General features: G+C 36.3%; 2 protein-coding genes and 1 non-coding gene across 3 annotated transcripts; 1 reads left to right on the top strand and 2 right to left on the bottom strand.

Annotated features, from left to right (window-relative positions):
* Positions 1–2,472: 2,472 nt before the first annotated feature.
* LOC142181350 (small nucleolar RNA R71) lies at positions 2,473–2,578 on the top strand. Its single transcript, XR_012710016.1, has one exon. It is a non-coding gene; the product is annotated as a small nucleolar RNA R71 (small nucleolar RNA).
* A 6,759-nt stretch (positions 2,579–9,337) lies between these two features.
* LOC107771185 (uncharacterized) lies at positions 9,338–17,468 on the bottom strand. Its single transcript, XM_075253302.1, has 8 exons — positions 16,565–17,468; positions 13,525–13,645; positions 13,260–13,370; positions 12,543–12,712; positions 11,757–12,095; positions 11,467–11,589; positions 10,495–10,984; positions 9,338–10,003 (listed from the first exon to the last, which is right to left on the bottom strand). The coding sequence occupies exons 1-8, from the start codon at positions 16,991–16,993 to the stop codon at positions 9,687–9,689; spliced, it is 2,100 nt and encodes a 699-aa protein (XP_075109403.1). The 5' UTR covers positions 16,994–17,468; the 3' UTR covers positions 9,338–9,686.
* Positions 17,469–18,223: 755 nt separating this feature from the next.
* Positions 18,224–25,984, bottom strand: LOC107771184 (putative ADP-ribosylation factor GTPase-activating protein AGD8). The gene is made up of 7 exons (XM_016590519.2): positions 25,715–25,984; positions 25,398–25,516; positions 21,627–22,053; positions 21,201–21,467; positions 19,947–20,069; positions 18,734–18,832; positions 18,224–18,638 (listed from the first exon to the last, which is right to left on the bottom strand). The coding sequence occupies exons 1-7, from the start codon at positions 25,781–25,783 to the stop codon at positions 18,531–18,533; spliced, it is 1,212 nt and encodes a 403-aa protein (XP_016446005.1). The 5' UTR covers positions 25,784–25,984; the 3' UTR covers positions 18,224–18,530.
* Between the last annotated feature and the right edge of the window lie 441 nt (positions 25,985–26,425).

The following is a 26,425-nucleotide window of genomic DNA, read 5'->3' as shown; positions in this document are numbered from 1 at the left end:
CGACGCCTTCCTTTTTTTCTACCAAAGGTGCTTCGGGGGATACTATGCATCAGACATTAGCTCGGCCTTTGGTGAGGCTCAGCGGCTGGGCTTTATGGTAAGCTATGGTAGTCGGCATATGCTTGTCTTAGTTTCATGCCCTTTCTTTCTTACTGAATTTTCCTTTGCAGGTCTTCGACAAGCTTAAATCTAATATACTTCGCCATGAGGCTAGGCTGCAGAAAGCTTTGGATAGGGAGAAATACCTTAGGCTCATTTGTACGAGAAAGGAAAAGGAGCTGGTATACCTACAGTGTGAGGCGGATCGAAGTCGGGACTGCAAAGTCCACTCAATTGCAGTCTTGCACTCAGTAAGTACCTGCAAAAGTTGTTCTTCCTGCACATCTAACAAACTAGCTGAGATAATAACATGTAAAGTAGAGTTAGGTCCTAAGAATGCATACCTGAGATGAGATGGCAGTGGTTTAAGCTCCAACTTTAGTGGCTCTTCTATTGATGGCTAGCTGGAGGAGTTTTTCTTTCCTCTAAGTGCAATGGCTCAAATTCGAGCTCCCTTCTCCAAAAACCTTGGCCTTCAAGAGCAAGCACCCACTCTGCCAAGTCTTCACCATTAGCTTCATCTGAGTTCATGAGACAAGCTTCTAGAGGGTCTTTAATGTTCCATGCATCATCTTCCTCCTCCAAAACTACATCCACCGCATCTATTAGAGAGCACTCAGCAAATTCACTTGGTCTCCGCATAGATTTCTGCACGTTGAATGTTATCTCTTCATCGTTTAATCTAATCTTGAGCTCTCCAGTTTCACAATCAATTAAGGCTTGCCCAGTGGCCAAGATGGTCTTCCCAAAATTATGGGAATTTCCTTGTCAACCGGATAGTCAAGGATGACAAAATCTGCTGGGAACAGAAACTTCCGAACCTGCACCAATATATCATCTAGAATCCCAGAGGGCCTCTTCACTGTTTTGTTAGCCAGCTGTAGTAACATAGACGTAGGTCTACCTCTTCCAATACCTAGCCTTTTATAGATAGCCAGGTGCATAAGGTTTATGTTTGCTCCCAGATCACATAGTGCCTTAGCAAATGCAAAATTGCATATTATGTAGGGGATTGTGAAACTCCCTGGGTCATACAGATTCTCAGCTATGGGTCCCGTTACAACATCACTACAGGTCTGAGTCAGTGTAACCATGGCCAGGTCTTGAAAGTCGAACTTGCGGGACATCAAGTCCTTCATCATCTTCGCATAACCAGGCATATCCTTTAAAGCATCAATCAATGGAATGTTTACCTGAATTTGCTTCAACATCTCCAAGAATTTCTTGTACTACTCATCCTTCTGATACTTGGTCAATATCTGGTGGAATGGTGTTGGAGGTTGTTTCTTTCCTATGATTTGATTTTTCTCTTGTTCATGCACTGCTTCTATTGTCGGTTCCGGTGCAACCTCAATCTCTTTCACAACCTCTTCTTATTTGTTGTTGTTCTCTTGCGCATATTGTACCGTCACCTTAGTTAACCCTGCTGAATCATCTAGCTTAATAGGTATTGGCACCAGTGTCTCCGTCGGCCTGCTTTCACGAGCAATTTCTTGCTCCAAATCTAAGTCTCTACTATTTCAGAGACTCACTGCCATCAACTGCTTCAGGCCCTACTCTTTTGGATTGATCTGGGTATCTGCAGGTAATGTCCCATGAGGACGATTATTTAGGGCCATGGAAATCTGTCTCAATTGGATCTCAATGTTCTTTATCGCTGATTCATGTGAGTCTACTCTGTTAGTTAGTTTTCCAGTGGACCCAATCACTTGTTGCATCAATACCTCAAGTTTAGCAAACCCATCTTCGTGTCTCAAAATCTGTTGTTGTTGAGGTTGTTGATAAGCCTACTACTGATTTTGCTGGATGTAACCCGGTTGCCTTTGGTAAGGCACCATTTGACCTTGTGGTCACATAGCCCCATGGTTATTGTTGTTGTACTGCTACTGAGCTGGTCTCTATTGTTGATTTTGTTGACCCCAATTTTGACCACCTGGTCTTTGTCCCCCATAGTTGGCCACATAATTCATGTTCTCCTAATATTGTTGGTTATCTCCTTACGCATTTCACGAGAATACATATGGTTGATTAATGCATGATATACATAATCCCCCATAAGTTGCATCAACTATGTGTACATGTTGTTTCTGGCCTGATTCCTCAACCTTTTTGGTGAGTATGCTCATTTGCGTCAGTAGAGTGGCCCTGTTTTCCGTTATGGAATTAGACGGGTCCAAAGCCATTGAGTGAACCACAGGAGTGATTGGAGCATTTCTTGTCATCCACTCTGAGTTTTGTGCCATCTTGTCAAGTAAGATCTTGCTCTCTCTAAATGTTTTGCTCAAAAATGCTCCACTTGCTGAAGCATCAACATTGGCTTTCAAACTATCTGCCAAACCCATGTAAAATCTCTGCCCCAACATCTGCTCTAGAATACCATGATGTGGACACGTAACTAACAGACCCTTGAATATCTCCCATGTTTCGTATAACGTCTCTGTTGGTTTATGTCTGAAGCTCAATATCTCATCAATTTGCTGAGCAGTTTTGTCGGGTAGGTGAAATTTGTTCACAAATTGCTTGACTAATTCCTCCCAAGTAGTGATGGAGTTTATGGAGAGTGAATTAAGCCAAGTCTGAGTTGCTCCTGTCACTGAGAATGGAAACAACAACAGACGTATTGCTTCCGGTGTCATGTTGTGTTGCCTCTACGTGGCGTAGATTGACAGGAAATTCTTTAGATGCTGCTGAGGATCTTTAACTTATGACCCAGAAAATAGTCCCTTGTTCTGCAACAAATGTAGCATGTTATTTGTGATCTGGAACGAAACTGCTTGTATGTGAGAGACTACAATGGCAGTTGCTAAGTTGTCAGCGGTGGGTTGTGCCCAATCATAGAGTGTTATTTCCGGCACAAGAGGTCTCACACCCTGATCATTTGGGTCATTCACGTTGTCTCTGTTGTTTTTAATATCGTCTTTCATGTCTGGTTAAATTCGTTCGGTTGAGTTTTTGTTATTGTTTGCCTTTCCTGTTTGCACAATTCAATGCCTTGAAAACTTTCTCAAGATCTCACAATACTTCAAACAATTCACCAGTTCTAGAGGAGTTTCTAGGCATGCGCATGTAACAAGCACGACTACAAACGTTAGAATTTCAATGATCAGTTTAAATTGAAGAAAATTGACTACACTAAGAATTTTTGCACTTCTTTTTAAATGCAATCAATAACACCGCTAACTCCCCGGCAACGGCGCCAAAATTTGATCACGCCCAACTATGCCTTATCAAAAGACAAAGCGGTCACTGAAATATATTCCGGTTAACAAGTTCGGAGTCGAATCCCACAAGGAATTAACCTATCAACCACAGCTATTGGACTCACACAAAATACACGTAGTCAACTTCCAGAGATATTTAAATAATAGATTGGATATTTACTAACTAATGTTAAGTAATAAAAATGCACAAATTAAAAGCTAACTATGAATGGGTTGTAAACAAGAATGAGATGATCTAAGGTTCTGATTTCCCCTCTTGTCGGAATCCTTTCAGCTATGTTTGCTATAAATTTGCCTAAGTCTTCTCTATCGATCATGACTACTTTGACTGTCGTAACTCTCTCCCAAGTAATTACAACAAATACTAGACATATTCTCCCAAATTACGCTAGCTAGCCTTAATTACATCTCACTTAGATTGCACCCAAGGTTTCGTTATCTCTAATCTCACATTTAAACCCTTTGTATTGATCCCTCATATATGTTAGGAGTGATGTTGTTCAACAACTACCTAAATATGCATTCTCTATCGAGTAATACACACTAAATAGACACAGTCGATTGAGGTCCCTTCAATGAACAGCAATCACAATATAGTTGAACAAATAGAGAAATTACTATGGCAAATCTATATTAACATAACAAGAAATTCATCTTCCAAGAGGTTCGATCAAAACCCTAGATTATAAGTTTATCTATGCATAGTCATTTTCACAATCATAGTAATAGAATTCATCATCAATGATAAAAACAAGAGGAAGAAAGGTAAAAACTCTATACCAAATCTTCTACCTTGCTTCTTGCTTGTTGTTGCCTTGAAAAACCCTTCAAAAACCTTGATACCTTATTTTTGGGCGAGATGGGCTTCTTATAGGTCAAGGAGAGTCGCCCCTGAACTTACAAATTTACCCCTAAAATAAAATTCCTAGGAGGTACGAACGCGGCCGCGGTTGGACCGCACATAATGCCTTCTTTTCTGCCTGTTGAGCGCGGTCGTGGTTGGTCCGCGCTCCTGGAGCTTCGTTTTGCCTTCCATTTTTTCTTCTTCTTTTGCGTGCTCTCACCTCCGATTGGTCTTCCTAGCTCCAAATTAACTCCAATACACTCTTTAATGTCCTCATAGCTCCTGCAAAGCATAAGATTCATAATTAGAGCCATTTGTTGTCATTTAACATTCATAATACAATAAAGTATAGCTAAGTTGGAGTGTAAAAGGTAGCTAAACTATATAATGCTAGCCTACTATCAGTTATCTATATACTATCAATAATACCGAAATGGTTACCACCCAGAAACTGGTGTCACAATCCACGAGCATTCTATGAATTACTACAAATACTGGTCTGAAAGAAATTATATCTATTTGAAACGAAAGAGATAAATAGGAATGTAGAACAATGAGGGGACGCCAGGTCCTGCGGACGCCAACAGGTCTACCTTGGGTCTCCTAGATAAATTTCCTGCAACCGAACTCTCAATCACCCATAACTAACTCCAAAATCTACACAGAAAGTGTAGAGTGTAGTATCAATACAACTGACCCCATGTATCGGTAAGTGCCGAGCCTAACTTCAATGAGGTCGTGACGAGGCTAAGGCAGGGAAATAACAATATAACCTGCAAACAGTATGTAATAAAGCAGGAATAAGTGAAAAATAAAATAAAACAGTAACTTGCAAGGAATACATACGGAACTCATGTATCTTATCGGTGTCCATCTATAATCAATCCTCAAATAAAATAAAAAAACTCCGGAAATATCTTACACAGTTGAATAAAAGCACATAAACACATAAATGATGTGGTGTGCATCCCGATCCCACCATATATCAATAATAGTATATATATTCACCCTTATTACTCCTTATTAATCCACCTGTATTCCTCTTGTTGCATCGTGCAACCCGATCCCACCAGACAATAATAAATCACTCTTATTACTCCTCAATATATCACTTTTATTCCTCATGTTGCAGCGTGTAACCCGATCCCACCAGACAATATCATTTCCCCCTTATTCCTCCTCAATATATTACCTTTATTCCTCATGCTACGACGCGCAACCTGATCCCACCATATTAGTATCAATAACACAAAAAGAATAAAAAGTGCACAGTTTAGCTCAAAACCCTCCACAATATTTAAGCCTCAGACCAAAGCAAATAAAAGGCTATACAATTATGAAACTTCCCCCAATTAATTCTACACAATGAGACCAACCAAAGTATAGTATGAAACACCGATAAACCACCCTGAACCAATAATGTAAAGTAGTAAAACTACGAAATGATTAATACCTTCAATAAAGAAAACAACACCTAACAAGAAAAATTAGACATGGAAGAACCAATAAGTATGTAGCAGTTAAGACAGGAAGACAATATAATAGAAACGGGAAAGGGAACAGGCTAAACAGACAATTTGGCTATGCATAGGTACTTGCCACCATGCCTATACGCCACGCACATGAAATTCCAAATAGCAATTAAGTCGGGGATTCCAAATCCCTCAAGTCAAAGTTAGACACAACACTTACCTCGATCCTCAAGCCACTCACTGCTCAATTACCGTTTTTCCTCTAGATTCCACCTCCAAACCACTCGTATCTAGCCACAATTAACTTAATAACATCAGATATTGCTAAAGAAATCAATTCCAATAAATAAATTTAGGTTTCCCAACATTTTCCACAAAAAGTCAAAAATTGACCCCGGGACTGCTTGGTCAAAACTCGAGGTTCGAACCAAAACTCCTTCACCCATTCGCCCCGAGCCCGAATATGTAATTAGTTTCAAAATTCGACCCCAAATCGAGGTCTAAATCCCCAAATTGCAAAAAAAATCCAATTCTCCCAAAATCTCTATTTTCTGCCATGAAAGAACAAGATTTAGGGCTAGAAATCTAATGGGTATTGATGGAAATTAAAGAAAATGAGTTAAAGAACACAACCTATAATTTGGTGATGAAATCCATCTTCAAAAATCGCCATAGGTCGAGTTCTAGTGAAGAAGACGTGAAATTTTGAAGAAATCCCGTCTTTAATTCTGTTTTAAAAACACTGGACAGGCCTCATTCGCGTTTGCGAGAGGCCTGTCGTGTTCGCGAAGCTATAGCCCTATTGGCCTACGCGTTCGCGAGTAACCCATCATTCGCGAAGGCATATCCCCCCAGCCTTCACGTTCGCGAGCCAAGTGTCGTGTTCGCGATCAGTTATTTCCCCTCCCCCAGGTTCCATGCTTCGCGTCCACGGTAGACAGGTCGTGTTCGCAAATGGTGAAGCCCTTGCTGCTCCGCGTTCGCGAAGAAAAATTTCCTCCTTCCCCATTTTTACCTTCCACTTTCATGATATTACCTACGCGAACGCTAAGAAGGGCATATCAGAACAACTGCTGCAACAAAATACCAGATTTTTCTAAGTCAAAAACATCTCGTAGCCTATCCGAAACTTTCCTAAGCCCTCGGGGCTCCACAAGTCTTAAAACATCATACAAACTTTCTCGTGCGATCAAATCGCCAAAATAACACCTAGAATTACCAATTTAGCACCAAATTACATTAAATTTTCAAGAAAATTCAAAAGTTCTATTTTGTCATCCAAAGGTCTAAATCACGTCAAATCAGTCTCATTTCTCACCAAATTTCACATATAGGGTGTAAATATTATAACAGAATTGTACCGAGTTTCGAAACCACAATACGAACCCGATATCAACAAGATCAATTATTAACCAAATTCTTAAAACCTTTATAATTTTAGTTTTACAATTTTCATCAAAAATTCATTTCTCGGGCTATGGACCTCGGAATTTGATTCCAGGAATACGCCTAGGTCCCATATTTTATTACGGACCCACCGGAACCGTCAAAATATAGGTACGGGACCGTTTACCTAAAACGTTGACCGAAGTCAACTAAAATAAACTTTTAGGCCAAAAATTATTATTTCATCAATTTTTCACATAAGGGCTTTCCGGAAGAATGCCCATACTGCGCACACAAATCGAGGAGGAATAAAAATGAGGTTTTCTAGGCCTCGAAACGCAGAATTAAATTTTTAAAGCATAAGATGACCTTTTGGGTCATCACGCCATAGTTCGGTTAGGTCGGTTATTTTCAAAAATTTATACCAAACCGGTTTTTCAATTACTCTATTTTGTATAACGAAAATTAGATTTTTTGAAACCATCCCGATCATTTCGATTTCTCTTCTGTATCGGTATCGGTATTAGTACAGTTAGGTTAATTTTCGATAATTTTCTTGAAATGTTATATAAGAGTTGCTAATAGAAGTTAGAACATAAGTACTTACTCAAGACTTCGGTAAAAAAATTTAGACATTTTTATAGTTTAAAACACGCTAAATCAAGGGAATATGAAAGATAGCCAGAATATATAGAGCTTCATCTCACTATTCTACTACAACGTAAAAGAAACTAAATAAAGACAAAAGAAATATAGATAAGATGAGTAGGAATATGTTGATCAAGATTGGAGTCAAAAATATAGTCTATTCGAAAAATTAAGTGTCCAATAAGAAAAATTTAAATCATACGAGAGGAAAAATGTTCAATACTTATGGTTTGTCACTCAAGATCGCTGGAATACCAATGGTATGCTATTTAAGATGCTAGCTAGATCTAATTTAATTTCAATAGGACTAGCATAATATATTTGAGGGTTGAGCTTTGGATTTTAATTATTTGTTGGCTGTAAATATTTTCGTAATCACAAAGGCCAATGAAAAAACTAATGCATTATTATTTGTTAAACTTACTATATAAATATATTTTTCACATGTAAAATTTATTCGGTACGGTTCGGTATTTTTTCGGTTTATTTTTATAAAATAAAAAACCTACCCTAATTATCGGTGCGGTTATAGATTTATATAAAAACCTACGGTTTTCTTAAAAGAAACCTAAAAATCGGTTCGGTTCGGTCGGTTTAATCAGTTTTCGAATGTCCATTGACACCCAAAACAATACAACCCTTTTGTGCAGCATGTAGTCCGACTCTATTATATTTTATCGTTTTAATGTATACAATATTTGGATAGATTGTATTGTTTGCCGTTGTTTCATGAAGTTACGCACCAACGATATGAAGAATAAACTTGCAATATTATAAAGAAAAAATAAGGTACAAGGTAAATTATTATATAAAAACGTAAGATAAAGGATAAAATAGGAATATTTAATAATAAGGAAGAGCAAGATGAGAGAAAAAAAGGTGATGACGCGATCACACCAAATCGGTCGTTCCATAAAGTGACAATTTTCACTGTTACATAACAATAGTTTTAATGATACAACACAATAAAATTTAAGTAGCAATCAAAATAAATATTGTATTTAAAGTAACAATACGATACAATATAACATGTAACAACTTTGTCCTCCCTACCATTTATGGTTATGAGCTTGACGCTCCGTTACAACAATTTTATTTTGCAGCAATTTTAGCTTCTCACGAATTTTAGTGGGAATTTGCTCGCCTGGGGTGTGTCTCGTTCTTTCAATGTTAAGAGCCCAAGGCTATGAAATTTCACTTTTTCCAAAAAAAAATATTATTTTTCAGAATTAGTGTTTAGCCATAAAACTTTCAATTTTCACTAGTTTTGAAATTTTTCAAAAAAATTGAAAAAACTCCAAAAAAAAAAGTTGATTTTTTCAAAAAATTTCACTCAAATCACTCAAAAAAATTCAAAAACAATCTAAAATTATATTCATGTCCAAATACAACTCTAATTTTCAAATACCATTTTTACTTAAAAATATTTTCATTTTTTTCGAAATTTTACAACTCTTATGTCCAAACGCCCCATTAAAACATCTTATCTAAATACACATTAGACGAACATCCGTTCTACCAACATCTAAATGCATACATTTAACTTTATTGAAGATTTAAGAAAATACAGAATTCAAATAAAATACTAATTAATCTTAATATTATATTCAAAAAACATTAAATTAAAAGTTATTTATACTTTCTTGTGGACCCCAAAGAAAACTGGATAAACAAAATCCTAATCCTTCATTATATGTATGTTATCTTCTGAACTCTCAGAAAATAACATGAATTCTCACTCTGTAGTCTCTACTATACATTGTTAAATAACAAACTAAACAGCTGAATATCCGAAAACTACCTTAGCCAGTTCAATAGACACGTGTAGTCCGGCTCTTCTCCGGACTCCGCTCATAGCAGAGGCTTAGTGCACCGAGCTGCCTGTTTTACCCTAGCCAGTTTAAGATACACTACCCCTGTAGTTCTAAATCAAAAAGACTATTCTTTCAGTTCAGATTTTCCAGTTACAACAAAAGAGAGGTACAAACAACAAGTGTTTGCAAAATCAAAACCTAGTCATCTCGAACTGCCCGCCGTTACAGGATGTAACATAGAGCCAAAGCTGGACCTACGGCGACCAGCTGAACCTGTATCGTCTCTACTTGGAGAAACTACTTCCAATTTTCTCCTTTTCTTGTTCACGGAACCTTCACTACGCGAGCCACGCATAGCAGCCATTAATTGTTGACCTCTTGACCCTGGAATTCGCTTCTTAATCAGAGAACACGCCTGTTTTCTTTCCAAGTCCTGCTCGTGATCCTTCTGAGATTGGTTTTTGAAAGAAACCGGATCTGCTAATGCTAGATGGCCACGAGGAATGGCGTAAGTGTTTTCTGCAAATAAAAACCAGTTATTTAGCACTATGCTTTTTCCATTTAGTAAGGCAATGGCATGGACTCTCAAATAAATAAGGGCCGTTTGGCTCACATACTAGTTATGCCGGGACTATAAAACAAAATGAAAGAATTGTTATATCAGATTTACTTATTTTAAAGGCATTTTTGGCTTCAAATAATCAAAAGCCGGAGTACTAAATGCTAATACACATACTTTTATTCCACATTCTTTCTCACATAAAATAATACATAGATTCTCGCATAATTTAATGTAATTTACTTATCAACACCAAGAAAATGCTGCATTAGATATGCGGCAATTACTTTTTCTCATGCGACCAACCAAATATAGCACTAGTTATATGTCAATTATATTTTTTCTTATGCAGCCAATTAAACAACACATTAGTTAATGCCGATTTTATGCCAAGATTAATTATGCTAATACAATCAACCAAACGACTCCTAAAAGTAGAAGATGAGTTTACCTGGGGGATCATCTCGGTATATCTCTGGACTTGGCGATCTAGACAGTGTCTTGGGAGTAAGAGTTACACTTCTTTTGGTCACACCTATGTCCCGAGTACAGTTTTCTTCATGCGTTGAAGGTAAAAACACTTCATCTACATGAGAATACAGAGATTTCATCGCACCAGATAGTCCTGGAGTAGACGTCTGCTCAGTATACTTTGATTCACTATCCTCAATCTTTTCGAGGTCAGGTTTAGGAGATGCTTCATCTGCAGCATTATTGGATTCACTGACATTGCAAGCAAGATCATTTGGCATGCGCGGAGAAGCTATGGAGATAGCATCCACATTATCTAGAACTGACTTGGGAGAAGTATTAAATATGGACGGATCTATGAAGGACTTTTTCATTTCGACAAAATCTGAAAACCACGGAGTGCCTCTCTTTGCATAGAACATAATATATGCCTCCTCTTCCAAAACAAGATCTTCTTGAACCCGAAATACCTATGACAATCAAATAAAAATATCAAGTTAGTTGTCGTAAATGCTTCTATGGATTAGTCCTACGCTAAAAATCTATGCATTAGTCGTCCCCCATAAATATTCAGAAATTTTACACAATCTACGGATTAGTCCTACACTAAAAATCTATGAATTAGTCGTCCCCATAAATATTCAGAAATTTTACACAATCTACGGATTAGTCCTACGCTAAGCCACATACAGTAGAGAGCATTTTTTTCCAGTATGCTATTTACCTCTGATGGACAAGAGGGGTTGCTCTGATGGTAAGCAACCTCCACTTCCAACAAAGAGGTTGTGAGTTCGAGTCACCCCAAGAGCAAGGTGGGGAGTTTTTGGAGGGAAGGATGCCGAGGGTCTATTTGGAAACAGTCTCTCTACCCATGATAGGGGTAAGGTCTACGTACACACTACCCTCCCCAGACCCCACTAGTGGGATTATACTGGGTTGTTGTTGTATTTACCTCTGAGTCATCAAATTTGTACCATTCATCTGGTGCAGAACGAATGAAGCTGTAATAATGCCCTGAACAGGATGAAAACCCGCTATGCACTATAACTGCATAAAGATCGTACTTCATTTCTCCCTGTTGAGAAAAGGGAAAATTAAATAACATCATGTTTCTTCTCACATAAGGTAAAGTGAAGGGAAGAAAATTGGTAAAAAAAGGAAATGCATGAAAAGTCCAAATGCAACGTTTTTCACATGAAAACTAACTTCAAGTATAGATTCACATAAGCAACAAATACTCACATTATTAATTTGGTTGTTATCAGTATAAGGAAGCAAGTCCAATTCCAGTGGAAATGAAACATGCTTGTCAACCTTCTCAACAAAAGAACCATCATTTTCAAATCTCTTCAAATGGAAGGCGGCGACAGAAGGGGCTTTATCGAGCACAAGCTGCTTCTCGATTGACACTTGTTCCTTACATTTTTCACATGAAAACTTTATCTCTGGATCATCAATTTTCTCAACTTTTGTGAAAGACTCCAAAGCTTCGGGTAAACTGTCAACATCCTTAATCTCCAAACTTAGATCAATTAGAGGCTCATAAGTGTCGGAGCAGTGACCACAATTGCAACAGCGCAGCTGCAGTTTAAGAAAGACATATAAACAATATTAATTCCATATTTGCAAGCTAAATACCCAGAGAACACACATGCAAACAGGGGTGTAGGCACATGACACCGCTTCGTCGATATTTTTTCGTAATATGTATCTATAAATTGGCAGCCCGGTGCACTAAGCTCCCGCTATGCTCGGGGTCCGGGGAACGGCCGGACCATAAGGGTCTATTGTATCTATAAATAATAAATAAAAATAAAATATTGGATATAAATATAACAAATGACACTGCTTGCCATTACAGTGATTTATTCATTTGTTTGCTTTTTAAAATATTCACTGCTTACAAAAATTCCAGTGTATGCCACTGCATGCAGATGCAATTTAAATATATGAAAATCTATTTAATCTATTCATTTTATTTTCAAAGCAATAAAAAAAAAGAATAAGATAGTAATCTTGTATGCTTACTTTGCTGACAAGGCGACCACCAAAGGCCTGCTTCACAATGTTGTCACTTTCTGATGGTGCCCTGTCTTTTGGCCCTGAATCATTACAGCAGCTTTCAAGTCTATCCAGAAAACATTGGAGGAATTCATGAGCGTCTTCTTGTTGGAACCTATGAAAACTGGATGAAAAATCTGATATTTTCACAAAGTTAAGGACTACAAAGAAATACTAGGTACAACATTGGCTCAAAGGCATGAAGCACACAAGCCGGCCTTTTCAATTATAGTAAAAACAGAAAAGAAAGAAACTTGAATGTATCATAGTCTACAGTACTATAACAAAAGTCAAGCCAAATTTCTTATAATCTGGTAAAGAGCATAGCTCTTGGAAGAAATTGGAAGGCATGCACAAGCACAATGAAATAACATAACAAAAAACATCAGAGTAGAAAACATCTAAGCAGTGAAATTGATATACTATACATATGCATTTGCTAGCACAGGTGGAGCTAGGATTTCAACTTTATAGGTTCTGGAATTTAGAATGACGACTTCAAGTATTAATAATTGGTTCAAAATTTAATAATTTTACATATGTAATGAGTTTCTTAACGCAAATACATTGGTTGAGCAAAAGCTATTACATTCGGCCGAACCCGACCACGAACTTCTAGCTCCGACCCTGAGTGCTAGAAGGGAATATTTTATTAACTCACAAACAAGACAAGAAAAAGGATACGGTTCAAATTGTTAACAAGTTTCCACGGCGAGACAACATCACCCCCAGAAGCCAATGAAAGGTCAACAAGCTCCCTAATAGCGCAAAGTACGCAGAATCCTCTAAGGTAACCTGCAACCAGTATACATAAACAAGCAAGGATAATCAGCATTGATAATAAATTCAAAGAAAAAGCCACTCCAAAAAGAAGAAATTTTTTTAATCAAATACACTGAAATAACTCAAAGCAACTTAAAACAAAGGCAAATTCTGTGTTAATCCTTACTATCACATGGTGATACATGATCATTCGACGTAAGGTGCTGAAGCAAAGGCACTGTGTGCATGAAAGATTGCAAAACCGCATTTAGAAAGCATGTGTTGCCTAAGTTAGCAAGTCCAGCACCCTAATAACAGCCAATAACAAAAGGAGAAGAAAAAAACAAGTGAGTTCATAGGAGCAAAAATGAGATTTTATTTGAACTAATGGCATACACATGATCCTGAATAGACATAAGTATTTAGTATTGGAATAAAAATAAGACTGGACTAAGTGGAATGATGAAAAGAATTCATACAGCCGAACCAACTAGTTTGATAATGTGTTAATTGATTGAAATGTTTTATACATACAAGAACCACTAATTTGCCTTAAAAGACAAACTATTTAGTATTGGAATAAAATAGGCATGAACAAAACAAAATAACTATAATGAGTTTTATATAAATGTCATACAAATATAGCAATGCCTAATTTATCTTAATAAATACTCCCTCCGTTTCAATCTATTTCTTTTTTAGTCCATGACACCTTTCTAGATTCAAAAATAATTTAATTTAGACTTCACATTTTATCCTTAATGAGAAGCTTATATCTATATCAATATTATCTTATATGTACAAAGTCTCTTAGCAAAATATCATTCACTTTTTTATCCTTTAAAATGTAAGCCCTAAATATTAGAAAAATAATTAAATTATAATTTTATCCAATATAAATTCTGTTTTTCTTTTCTTTAAAAAACATTATATTGGATAAAACTGTAATTTAATTAGTTTCCTGATATTCAAAAAATTTAAAATCACCTAAAATTTTAGTTATTAAAGTATTTCTTATTTGAACTATGTAAAAAGTCCTAATATAGGACTAAAAATTGATCAAGACTTTATTATCACCGTACAATAAAATAAAGAAAAATTTATGATGTTAGTCAAGTATGGCATATTTTGCTAAGAGATTCTTCCGTAGAATTGGGTAAAATAGAAGCGACAAACTTAATTTTATCTATAATTTGTTCTATCATTAGTTTCGACGTTTAAATATCTTTTTGAATCACATTTGTTTAATCAGATTATGAGGAATGTATTGCGGCACTTGCGAGGAATGTATTGTGGCACTTATGTGTTTAACTCCTTCTATTTTACCTTTGGCCTATATACAACAACATACCCAGTATAACCTTTGGCCTATATATATGAACTATATCATATTTTTATATTAAATTAGAATTACTTTCCTATTAAAATATTTTTTATTTCTCAATTGTTGGATAATAATTTAAATCTAAATCCAATAATTAGAACAAATGACAAAACTATATTTATGGAGAAATGAGAATAGAAAACTCAACCACTTAGCAAAACTAAACTGGATTATCGTTCAAATGTCATGTATTTTATTTGCGTTGTATTTTCACAGGAAAATACAGGAATATATTATTACATGAAAATTAAGAATTTTTAATGATATGACTTGTATGTATAAGTGTTTAAAGTATTTTTAGATTATAAATAACTTGAGTGTCGCGAGTTATGTTTACATACTAATCAAGAGCTGAACAAAGCTGAATATTCAAATGTGATAAACGATAAGAATAACCGAGTCATTTTCTTATTTTCATAATATTTTATGATTTTTTAATCAACAAAATTTTGTGTTCCTTATTAAATCATTTCCTTTAATGTTAGGTGATTTATAATGCTTATTAATTATGAGTACGAGCAATTGGTTGAAATTAGTGATAAATATCGCATTCACAGTAAGATTTTTTTCGTTACAAAGTCATTCAAATGATAAAAGAGAATATATCAACAACATTATTCGAAAATAAAGTGAGATAACATCAAATCAGTTGGACTCGAGTAGTGTTTCACTAAAATGTTACTAACGAATAAATCTAATTACTTAACTATACTTCTATTTTATAAATCAACAAAAAACTTAAAATGTTTATGTTGAAAAATATATAGTTTAAACACTATTGTAATGATTATATGAATACACTTCAAATCTACATGAAACATTTTTATACCTTTGGAGAGTTATATCACATTGTACACTTCGCGTTGGATAAACAATAATAAGCATTAATTTATCCCTTACCCTTCCTAACGATCATTTTATTTTTTCTAGAAACAAATAGTTGGGCTTAAATAATACCCAGCCAATAAATTCTCCGTATTCTAACTAAAAGTAACAACTTGGGTCTACTAATGTTTTTTGTATATTTTTATTTGAGTTCCAATATGAATAAGATGAAATTCATATTAGGTACTTGATAAAATAGAATTTATTTTTTAAGATCATGAAGAACATTGTATTGTTGCATGATAATAGGTATAAGTCAACATATTATTCTACGTTGTCTGAGCTACTAAAACAAATGCACAACTCATATATTGAAGTTATAATAATGCATTAAATACTTTTGTGTGACATAGCTTTTTACTTTCTTAAGTTGGCTAAATATGATCAATATTAATTATTTTCAAGGGCTTGTGCATTTTTAAAATCTAGTATTTATAACTAAATTACATAGTTTAATAATATTTGTGATTTGATTTTATACTCATTGAGAATAAGTGCACGCAGAGCGCGCACATCCTAAAACTACGTCATTGATACGTTATAATCTCATCATAGGATTTGCATATAACTAAATACTAAAAAGTTTACAACTTTTAAACTAATGATTAAGTAGTTTTATGGGGTGAGTTCTTCATTACTAAGTTTAGGATCAATATTCATCATTTTATAAACTTACATGTTTATTATATAACTTAACTTAAATTAATAGAATATTTAAGCGATTTTTTTAAAAAAATTACTCAATGAGATATGGATACACGCGCAACGCGCATACACCAAGATTAGTAACCACATAAATGTTATGGCATGTTTCAAGAGCCCTTTCTTTCTTAATCTATGTACTAAATCAAATAAATTTACATAAATTAAAAAAAAAATAAGTATTATAACTATAGAAGAATTAACTTAAATAATATGTGTTTGTGTGTGTAAACTGACCAATTGACAAAGTTCTTACCAGCTTAGAAGGCTGATTCTCAAAGGGTAAATCAGAGATTTCAGGCTTAGTTTCCTCATCTCTTTGAAAATTCCACTCGGGCCCAATTGAGTCCAATGGCTTTATTTCTGAAGGGCATTCAGCCCAATTAGAAGACGAAGGCCCATAATCAGCAGCATCAACAGACCATTGTGAGTCCAATGGGCTTGAATCAGTAACTTTGGCCCAAGAATCAGCCCAATTAGAATCCAAATCCAAATTCTCTTCCTTCACATTCTCAACTCTTCTGGAATCTTCTTCTGCCAAAACGTCACCATCTTTTTCCATTTCATCACTTTGCTGAGCTTGATTCGGCGAATTTGGGGACGACCCATCTAGGGTTTTTTGAAACTCAACTGAATTAACAGGTAAAGGTTGAGTTTTTAGGTTCTCCACGAGATGGGTTTCCATTGAAATGTCAAACCAACAGATAAAAAGATAGGATTTTCTTGAAATTTTGGGGTTAAAAACTAGGGTTTTTGAAGGGTATGATTGGGGATGACCCAGTTAAGATTTGGTGAAAATCAACTAAATTTAATGGTAGAGAATGAATCTTTAGGCTTTTTTACGAAATGGGTGTCCTTTGAAATGTTGAAAAAACGGAGAGAAAAGGGTTTTTTGGGGGAAAAGTAATCAAAAATTGGGTTTTGAAGGTAGGTTTTTTTGAAGATTTGAGATGCGATTTGAACTTAGATTGTTGTAATCTATGAAAGGGAAAGACAAATTTGGTAGTTATGGATTTGAAGAATGGAGGGAAATTGAAGTGGATTTGATAATTGGAGGGTTTTGAAAAGGGAGGGAAAGTAGAACCGACATTTCTATCAATTGGAGGGACCTTTTATGTAGCCAATGAGAGAGACAGTGGGGAGTAAACTTGCCTAATGTCATTTTGTTTTTTCATATTGTGAATATAAAACAGTATTATATTGCTCCAAATGGTAAAGTTATTCTTCCTCCGTTCTAACTTTTGTCTAATATTTTTTATTTTAATAAATCTTAAAATATTTGATATCGAATAAAGTGGGACAAAGAAAGAGAAGTACTGTATTTTTTATTTTATTTTTGTCTTCAAATGTTTCACAAAGATAGATTGCATACACATCAGCCTCCGCAGACTCCACTTGTGAGATTACTGAGTTTCTTATTATTGTTTAAATGTTTCACAAAGATAAAATTAGCTTAAAGGAACATCTTCTTTTTTTTTGTAAAATTAAAATATCTGAATTTGAATACATATATTAAAATGTAGTACTTATAAAATAACACTAGGTTGCAAACTGAGGCGGATCCAGGATTTGAACTTTATGAGTTCAGATTCGCAATTCTATCACATTTCATCTAATTTAGTGGGTTCAAAATTTATTATTTATACATATATAATGATTTTTTGAGACAAATGAACTCATAGCTTCTACACCGAATACGCCTCTAATTGTAAAGTGGTAGCTTTTGGTAGTCGTAGCTGATGGTAAATGTATGTAGGTGTGGTGGTAGTAGCTGGCGGCCGTGGTAGTTGACTGACAATTATGCAGTGGTAGCAATTGTAATAACGAATTGGGATGACGGTACTAGTTGGGAATGATAGTAGTGGCTGCCAATGGTGGTAGCAATATGCACAATCGACTAAATATGCCAGGTCGATAAAGAGAATAAAATCATACCCTATAATTAATTGAACACATTGAGAAATAGTTTTCACTAGTTTACAATTCGCTGATTTCACAACTCGGACGCAGTCTAGTACACAGTAAAATGTTTAACAAAGCTCTACGAACCTCGTCAAGAACTAAATAAAGAAAAAGAAAAACATACATAAGGAAATTTTTAATAAGACAAGACCAGCTTCCTCAAAAACCTATGAGGTCTACTCTTATTTTCACTTTCTGAAAAAATTTCATACAAATCCCGTAACCTCCCTCTTCACGACTTTAAACCCAAGGTGACTTCCTCACAGGATTCTGTCTTGAAAGTCGGACATTAAGGTTGCTGCCAAGGAGCCAAGTTTCTTTCCAGTTTCTCCAGCAATATTTTTCAGAGAGGAGATGTCCTGTTGTGCCTGAAAACAGAGAGACAAACGAAAGAGCATTCCGTTCAAAACTTGCTTATGGGAATTGAAAAGCGTTTACGTTTGTGTTATTATTGCTTCTATACCTGGAAAGAGAGTCGGTTAATGAGATCACCAGCAGTGAGGTCCAGATCTGCTCTATCATCGTTACCAAAAAGGTCTGCACTAGAAATGGCACTTGAACCCTGAGGAATAGATAGCAGAACACATTTTTAGGTGCACGAGTCTGACTCATACATTTTTAGGCGAACTTATCTTTTTTCAGGTCAAGCTCAAGTAATATAGTTGAACTCGTTTAGAAATTGACACTAAAAGGATTCTTCAGACGTGAGTCAGACAAAATACACAATAAGCACAAGTTTTTTTTTTGACGAAGTAAATATACAATAAGCGCTAGCGGAAGCAACCCGACAGGCAAATGTAACAAGTAAATAATCAGATTAGGACTAATGCTATAAGCTGTGCAGATCATTTTAGCTTACAGATCATATTCATTTGCTGAAGTAGCTATTACAAGCTACTTCTAAATGAGATTCAAGTATTAAAAAGACCTGAGGGGGTTAACTATTCCACATTACATTGGACCAGCAGTATTTAGATAACTTGTTATGCAAATGAACATAAGCAATTATGAAGCGAACAAGCAAGAGGTCAGCAAGACACCATTATCTCAAGTTATGGCAAATGGTGTTTCACCATTATCTCCATAAATGGAATTTCAAGAATTATCCATCATATATCCCTCAATCAGTAAACAACATCAATAAGGTATCTTCAACATACAGATAAATGTGGTTCTGCAACCCAAGTACTGGTAATTAATAAGTTCCATTGTAGAAGGCCCTCACAGTAACCGTTAAACAGTCTCTTTTTAACAACAACATACCCAGTATTATCCCACAACATGGGATCTGGGGAGGGCAGTGTGTACGCAGACCTTACCCCTACCTTGTGAGGATAGAGAGGTTGTTTTCAATAGACCCTCGGCTCAGGAAAGCATGAACACCACATTAATGAAAAATATAGACAAGTCTCTTTTTAAGTTACCACAAATTCCCAGCAAAATGATAGCATGTGAAAAAGTACGGTGCATTAAAGGACAAAAGGGAATGGGAAGAAAAAAGGAGAACATGGGGCATATTGTTGTTGCGATAATAGTTATTTCTAATTAGTAGGACAAAGACCCTAACTATCATAATGAATGAGGGAAGGGAGGGGTTTTCATTGTTTCCATGCTGACTGAAAAACCAGCAAGGCCCCTAAAAATATGGGCATGTTAACTACAATAAGCAAGCATACCGAGAACTTCTGCAGAGAAACTGAGGCTTCCATTTCAGCTTTGCTCTTATCACCAAAGAATTGGGCAGAAGAAATTGCTTTTGCATTAGAAAACTTCTTCCTTGCTTCATCAGTTTCCTCAATCTGATTAAAATAGGATGTGAGTTACAGTGAAATAAACACTGCCAGTGAAGATGATAAAGGAGAAGAGAGAAAAGAATACTTGAAGACTACAGAAATAACTTAGGCAAAGCGGTCAACTCATCTATCAGGAGCAAAAGAACTGAGTGAGAGCAGTAAATCACAGATAAAAGGACAAATCCAACACAAATGAGGTTTAGAAAAAAGCGAAGAATATTCCAGGCAACCTAGATTTCAAAGAAAACATCGGAAAGTTGTTTCTTTTTCTTTTTTATTAGTAACAGACACTTGAAACTTGCACTTGCACTGGTAATGTTTAGGATGAACATTTACTTTTTCTAGAATGACTAAAAAGGTAGAGACACACTAGCGATTTGGGTTAACCTACTGAAAATGTTTCTTCAGTGGGGAAGGGAGTGGGGCAATAAGTATTTCAAGAGTGCTAATGGGTAGTTCCATTTAAAAAGAAAAAAAGAAAAGCAAATAGACTGTCGAGAAGCATCCGAAGTTCCAAGGGCAACAATTTTTTTTTCAATTCAGTAACAATCCTCGTACTTGTTCGCAGCGCAGGATACTGGAATAGGATTATAAAGCAATAAATCTTTCACAAATCACTGCCCCCAATCTTTCAGAAGCTCAATGGAAGGGAAACCTTCGCGCAACAATAAAAGTTGCTGCCATGACCACGAGGTCACGGGTTCAAGCCGTGGAAACAGCTTTTTGTATAAATGCAAGGTAAGGCTACATACATCAGACACAATGTGGTTCGACCCTTCCCGGACCCACATAGCAGGGGCTTAGTGCAACAAGCTGCCCTTTTTGTTATTTGTATACATTAAATGCTTATCTTGGATAGCACTTATGCAGGTTCAGAAAAACTCAAGCCTGCTTCAGATAGATCAAATGTAGAAGTATAAATAGGTAATAGGATGTGAAAAAAGTATAGCCGTACCACGGAACTAGTATTCCTGGGGATATCAAGGTGAAAAATGAAGCTTATATCTTTACCTTCTAACCAAGTCCGACATCACTTTCTTTATATCTCACATATAATCATGTCAACATTAAAGTTTCACTGTAACAGTTCATTAGAATCCTCATATGATTGAAAACAAAACTAGAATACAAACTCACTTGAACTTTTGACGTATTTGAACTTGTCTTCTTTGTGAAACCACTGTCCATTCCGTAGTCCGAAAAAAAGCTGGAGGACATTGGAGGGGATACATGGTTAAGAACACGAGGGCCTCCAGAACTCATCTCAGCGGGTTGAACATTGTCTGTGTACTCGAAGCGAGATGCGAATGATGAACCAATAGTTGATGCATCACTTGTAGAATTGGAGGAAGAAACTTGAACAGGCGGTTCTTCAGGCTTCTGGTCGTAGAGACTTTCACTTGGCTGTACATTGGTAAAAGATGCTTAATCAATTAATAAACTCCAAATTGGTGGAGCAAATTTGTTAAACAGCTTACTCTAAACTGCACATATAATTCTTCATTTCAGAATATGCAACCTATACCCTGCAACCATTTCTCTAGCTCATAAGACTAAGAATACCTTTTTAGTAAGTTTCCGAGCTCCAAGTCCACCACCTGGCTTCCCAGATTTCTTTGCACCTATAGGTTTCCTAATTGAAGTAGTAACAACCGACTGTGATGCTTTGGGCGAAGCAGGAGTTTCTTCCTTAAATGATGAGGTTTCTTTTGGAGCTTCACTAGTCTTAACTTCAAAAAATCCATTCGTACTCTGCACACCCTGAGAGGCAACAGGTGATGCTGGCAAACCTGCATCCTCCGCTTTACTTTTAGCAACTTCTTTTGATAGTAATTGCTTATACAATTCCGCAGCCCTGGAGGTATACTTGGCTTCAACCTTGCCTCCATCTGTCCATCCGTGCTGCTTGAAAAAAACTTGAGCACGGTTGTTTCCACCAAAGTACATCATCTTTAACTGCTCTGGAGACCATGAATCTAAATTTGTTGATCTGCAAGAATCAATTCATCAGAGAACTGACAGTTAGTAATGCCAAAATAACAAAGAAAATGCAGAATTTATTTGTTTCCGGTTGGCCATACCCATTCCCACCTCAAAACATTACAAAAGAAAAGGGGGTGGGTCAGAAGATAACTCTTGGCCCATAATGAACATCTCAATCATGATAAAGGAAATGCAAAGCAATATTATCACCCCTCCCTTTCTCTAACGTTCAACCCCCCCTCCCCCCTTTCTCTTTTGAAGCAAGCCGACCCACAAAAATACCTCAAATCTAGCCTTCATGGCCTTCCATAATCTCCGATGGCCAATTGTTCTCATAATCAATCAAATGATCAGGTTAGGTTTAACAATGTCTAGATTAATCACTAACCATGCCATTGTTGTCATCACCTTTTTCATAAGGTAATAAAATGCTCTTATTGTCTCCGCTTGACTAATATTCTGACGTGCTGATCGTTAGAGGTAGGAAGGTCCAGCTACCATGGTGAGGTGAGATTAGCATCAACGAACTGACGAGGCCCAAAGTGTGATGCAGTGGTCAGGCCGGTTGTTATAAAAATAACGCAGGTCAGCCAAGAAGTCCGACACGGCCATTTAGAACTTTTCCTTTTCTATTCTTCCTCGGCTTACTTTTCTATTCTTCCTCTCTTAGATTCATCGCATTGGCAGTGTCATTTGAAAAAAATAGCAGTGACAATATATAATATGAAGAACTAGCATGCACCCAAGGGTGTGGCCTAGTGGTCAATGAAGTGAGAAGAGAATCATGAGGTCTCATATTCAAATCCTAGTAAAGCCAAAAAAACAATAGGTGATTTCTTCACATATGTCCAAGCCTTGGTAGGCAGAGTCCACCCGGTACATGTGCTAGTGGGACGTAAGCAGGTACCCGGTGGAATAATTGAGGTGCGTGCAAACTGGCCCCGACACCACCGTTATCGGAAAAAGTGTGAAAAACTAGTCGTGGATGAAAAGAGAAGGCTTCATTCACATCCTCCTCCAAAGAAAGAATATGGGTTTTTCAATGAGAAGGAAGAAAATGTGTTAAGAATAAAAGTAGCCAGATTATGATGGCTCACTTTGTCGGTTTTGTTAACCATGATAGGTAGGGCACTGCAAGCAAGAAAAATCTCTCTTTCTCTAATAATCAAAAATTCCCGAGTGCCAATGGCGCACGGTTCGGAACTCGGTAGATAAAGGGGTCACCTTCTATCCTTCTCCACTTAAACACCAAGCTTTTGTCCGCTACGGGATTCAAACATGTGGCATGCACCTAATCCACACATCAAACATCGCGCTCTTAACACTAAACTAAAGCCCTTGGAGCAAACACATGAAGTCTCTTAAGGTGGTCATACCAATTGTTGGGCAAAATGAAGTTGTTGTGGCACAATGTAAAACAGAGATGACAACAGGACCCTTTATGTTTTAAAAGGCAAGGTATTTTATTATTAAAAACACTAAGATAGTGCATGGTACAAGGATATATAGAGAAACACAGCATCCTTAACTATGCAGGCAGCTCAAATAGTCCAACACTTCATCTATGGCGTATATGACATTAGTCTTACTTCAACAATACAAAAGCTGAAAACTACGCATTTCAGTTGCTAACCTGTCTTTCTTCTATATTCAAACCATCTATTGTTTCTCTCTTTTGCAATAAACCAAGATTATGCAAAGTGGAATAGACATCCACAGTGACCTACTATGTTACTTTTTCCTTCTTCAGTATCATTATCTGAATTTTAACCAATCTGCAAGAACCATTCCCCGGACACTAATTGGTGAGTGAATCAACTTCAATGTGAAGATTTGCTAATATTACCTTTAAATGCTGCTAACATAACACCATTCATTCTCCCTCAGTTTTTCTTGAGGTTAAGGTTCCTCTTATCCACTAAACCGGCAAACTTAAATGAAGATAATGGTTTCGAACCAGAAACTGCGGTTGGTATTGTATAAGAAACACATATGGGATTCATACTACATCGTCCATATTCGCATCCCAGTGGCAGCTTCGAAGAGGTCATATATCAGTTCTCTTTCATAGAAGAAAGGGGTATGCGCACCAATATCCGCCATAAAAGGAAATCATGTGTGTTGACCATTTCCAGTTCAAAATTTATGGTTTGCTTCAATGGCAATCGAATACGGAGCACAAGATTAATGTCCTAAGCTCAATTCATAATCAAGATTGTCCGACACATATTAATCAAAAGATGCAATCTTTTGATACATGCTCATGTAATTGCAATATTGAGCAACGGGAGGAAAACATATCTATCAACCACCACCAAAAACTCTGACCACGTGTAACCCCAAAAGCCACACATCAAGGAGAGAAAACAAAGCAAGATAGTTGAGAAACCAATGGATTTCACTGCATCTAGCCCAATGGCCGCTCAACGTCCACATATTCTACAATTAGGAGGAGTTTAGAGCCTAGGACCATGCCAGATGATTAGATCTTTAAGATGCTTTCATCATTAGCTTAATTCTTTTCATATTATAGAATCTATTAGACGAATTCAGGATTTAGAATCAAGTAGAATACCATTGCACCCCACTACTCCTATTATAACTACATATATAAATAAATTTCAACAACATATAACTTGACAAGACCATAGGCGGATCCATGATTTGAAGTTTAAAGGTGTGGGGTTTAGGCCATTTTGAGTTAATGGGTTCTAAATTAATAATTTATTCATATTAAGTGGATTTCTTAGGAAACATACATGGCTTGGGCCAAAACTTCTGAGTTCTTACCAATCCCGTACCCGAACCAGGGACGGAGCTAGCCCTTCGGCTACGGGTTTGGTTGAACCCGGTAACTTTTGACCAAACCCTTCATTTGTCTTAAAAAATTATTGAATTATGTATAAATTGCTAATTTAGATTTCAGTCATCAGAATACTGAACCCATAAATTTCAAATCCTGGCTCAGCTTCTGCCGCGAACTGTACATCTGCCCATGCTCAAGACAGCGGGTCCGAACGTACCTTAGACACTGAAATTTTAACAGAACAAGATAACTCCTAAATTCAAGACAACTCTTAAAATATTGTCTACACGTACCTCAGTCCACATTTTAAATCAGCCACTTTTTTATAAGGCAGAAGTCACGGCTTCTAACCTGTTGATTCTATTGATTTCAACATTTCTAATCATTTTTTCTATATTTTTATAAAACCTAAAAAGCATGCCTTATACAACTCCTCCGAACAAAATCCACTCATATGTCACCATGAAAAAAAATTATCTAGCTAAAAATCAGCTCACGAATCCAAAAACAAAAATAAGAGTAAAAAATCAAACTTTAAAACATACCTAACAAAACTGATGTGAACACCAAGGCTACGATGTGTCGCCGAACAATCAATACACAAGAAGATCCCATACGTAACCGACGCCCACGTAGGATTCTTCGCATTGCAATCAAAACACATCTGATAAAATTCAAACAAACAAAAAAGCAAAAGCCGACTTAGATCGCTCAGAAACTACAATTTACTCAGCAAAAACACTAGATCTAAATCAGATCTCACAATTTTCAATCGATTCAAACGAAAAAAATAGATAAAAATTCAAATAAGATAGCTTTTCGATCAAACCGAACAAAAAAATCGATGAATTAAGATTTAAACCTTGTTGTCGGGCTTGGCCTTGAGCTTGCGAAAAACGGCGTTTTTGTCGGTGAAGTTATCGGAAGACATGGCTGTAGAGAGAGAAAATGTAGACAGAGAAAGAGAGAGTGAATGAAGTTCCGAGAGGAGGAGGATGTGTTAGAGAGAGAGAGAGAAGCCTCCTCAAGGAACGTACAGAAATGAGAAAACAGAGAGGAAACACACGAAAACAGTGAGAAATATCTGTGACCGCTGACTGTTAACAAATGGGAAAAAGCGAAATTAGGGGTCGCTTGGTTTTGAAACAAAATAGGGAGTTTAATAGCAAAAAGGTTGCTTTTAAAACTAATCGAAATTTAGTATTTTTTTTTATGTAAATATAAAATCTAAATAAAACTAACTTTAAAATTTTAAAAATATTCTAGCATAATATGTTGGGGTTCGAATTTTTATATATGAGCTTCCAGCATAATATTCTGAAATTCCAACATATTATGCGGAAAGTTTATATGCAGGAGCTTCATAATCACGCATATTATGTTGGAATTTTACGTGTTTCGGCAAATCAGTAGCTATTTTTTAATAACTTTGTAAACGCTGGCTACTTTTCAATTATCAGTCCGAAAACTAGCTAGCCGAATTATTCTCGCGTTTAATATAGAGATTAGTAATATTAAGGTGATTGACACGAATGGCCCGTAAGAGGTTGGTCTTAGCCTAATGTCCCTAAAA

This window comes from Nicotiana tabacum, chromosome 5, assembly GCF_000715075.1.
Source record: "Nicotiana tabacum cultivar K326 chromosome 5, ASM71507v2, whole genome shotgun sequence".
Classification (NCBI taxonomy): domain Eukaryota; kingdom Viridiplantae; phylum Streptophyta; class Magnoliopsida; order Solanales; family Solanaceae; genus Nicotiana; species Nicotiana tabacum.
Note: the sequence above shows the minus strand (reverse complement) of the source record. Positions and strands in the feature narration are given on the sequence as shown.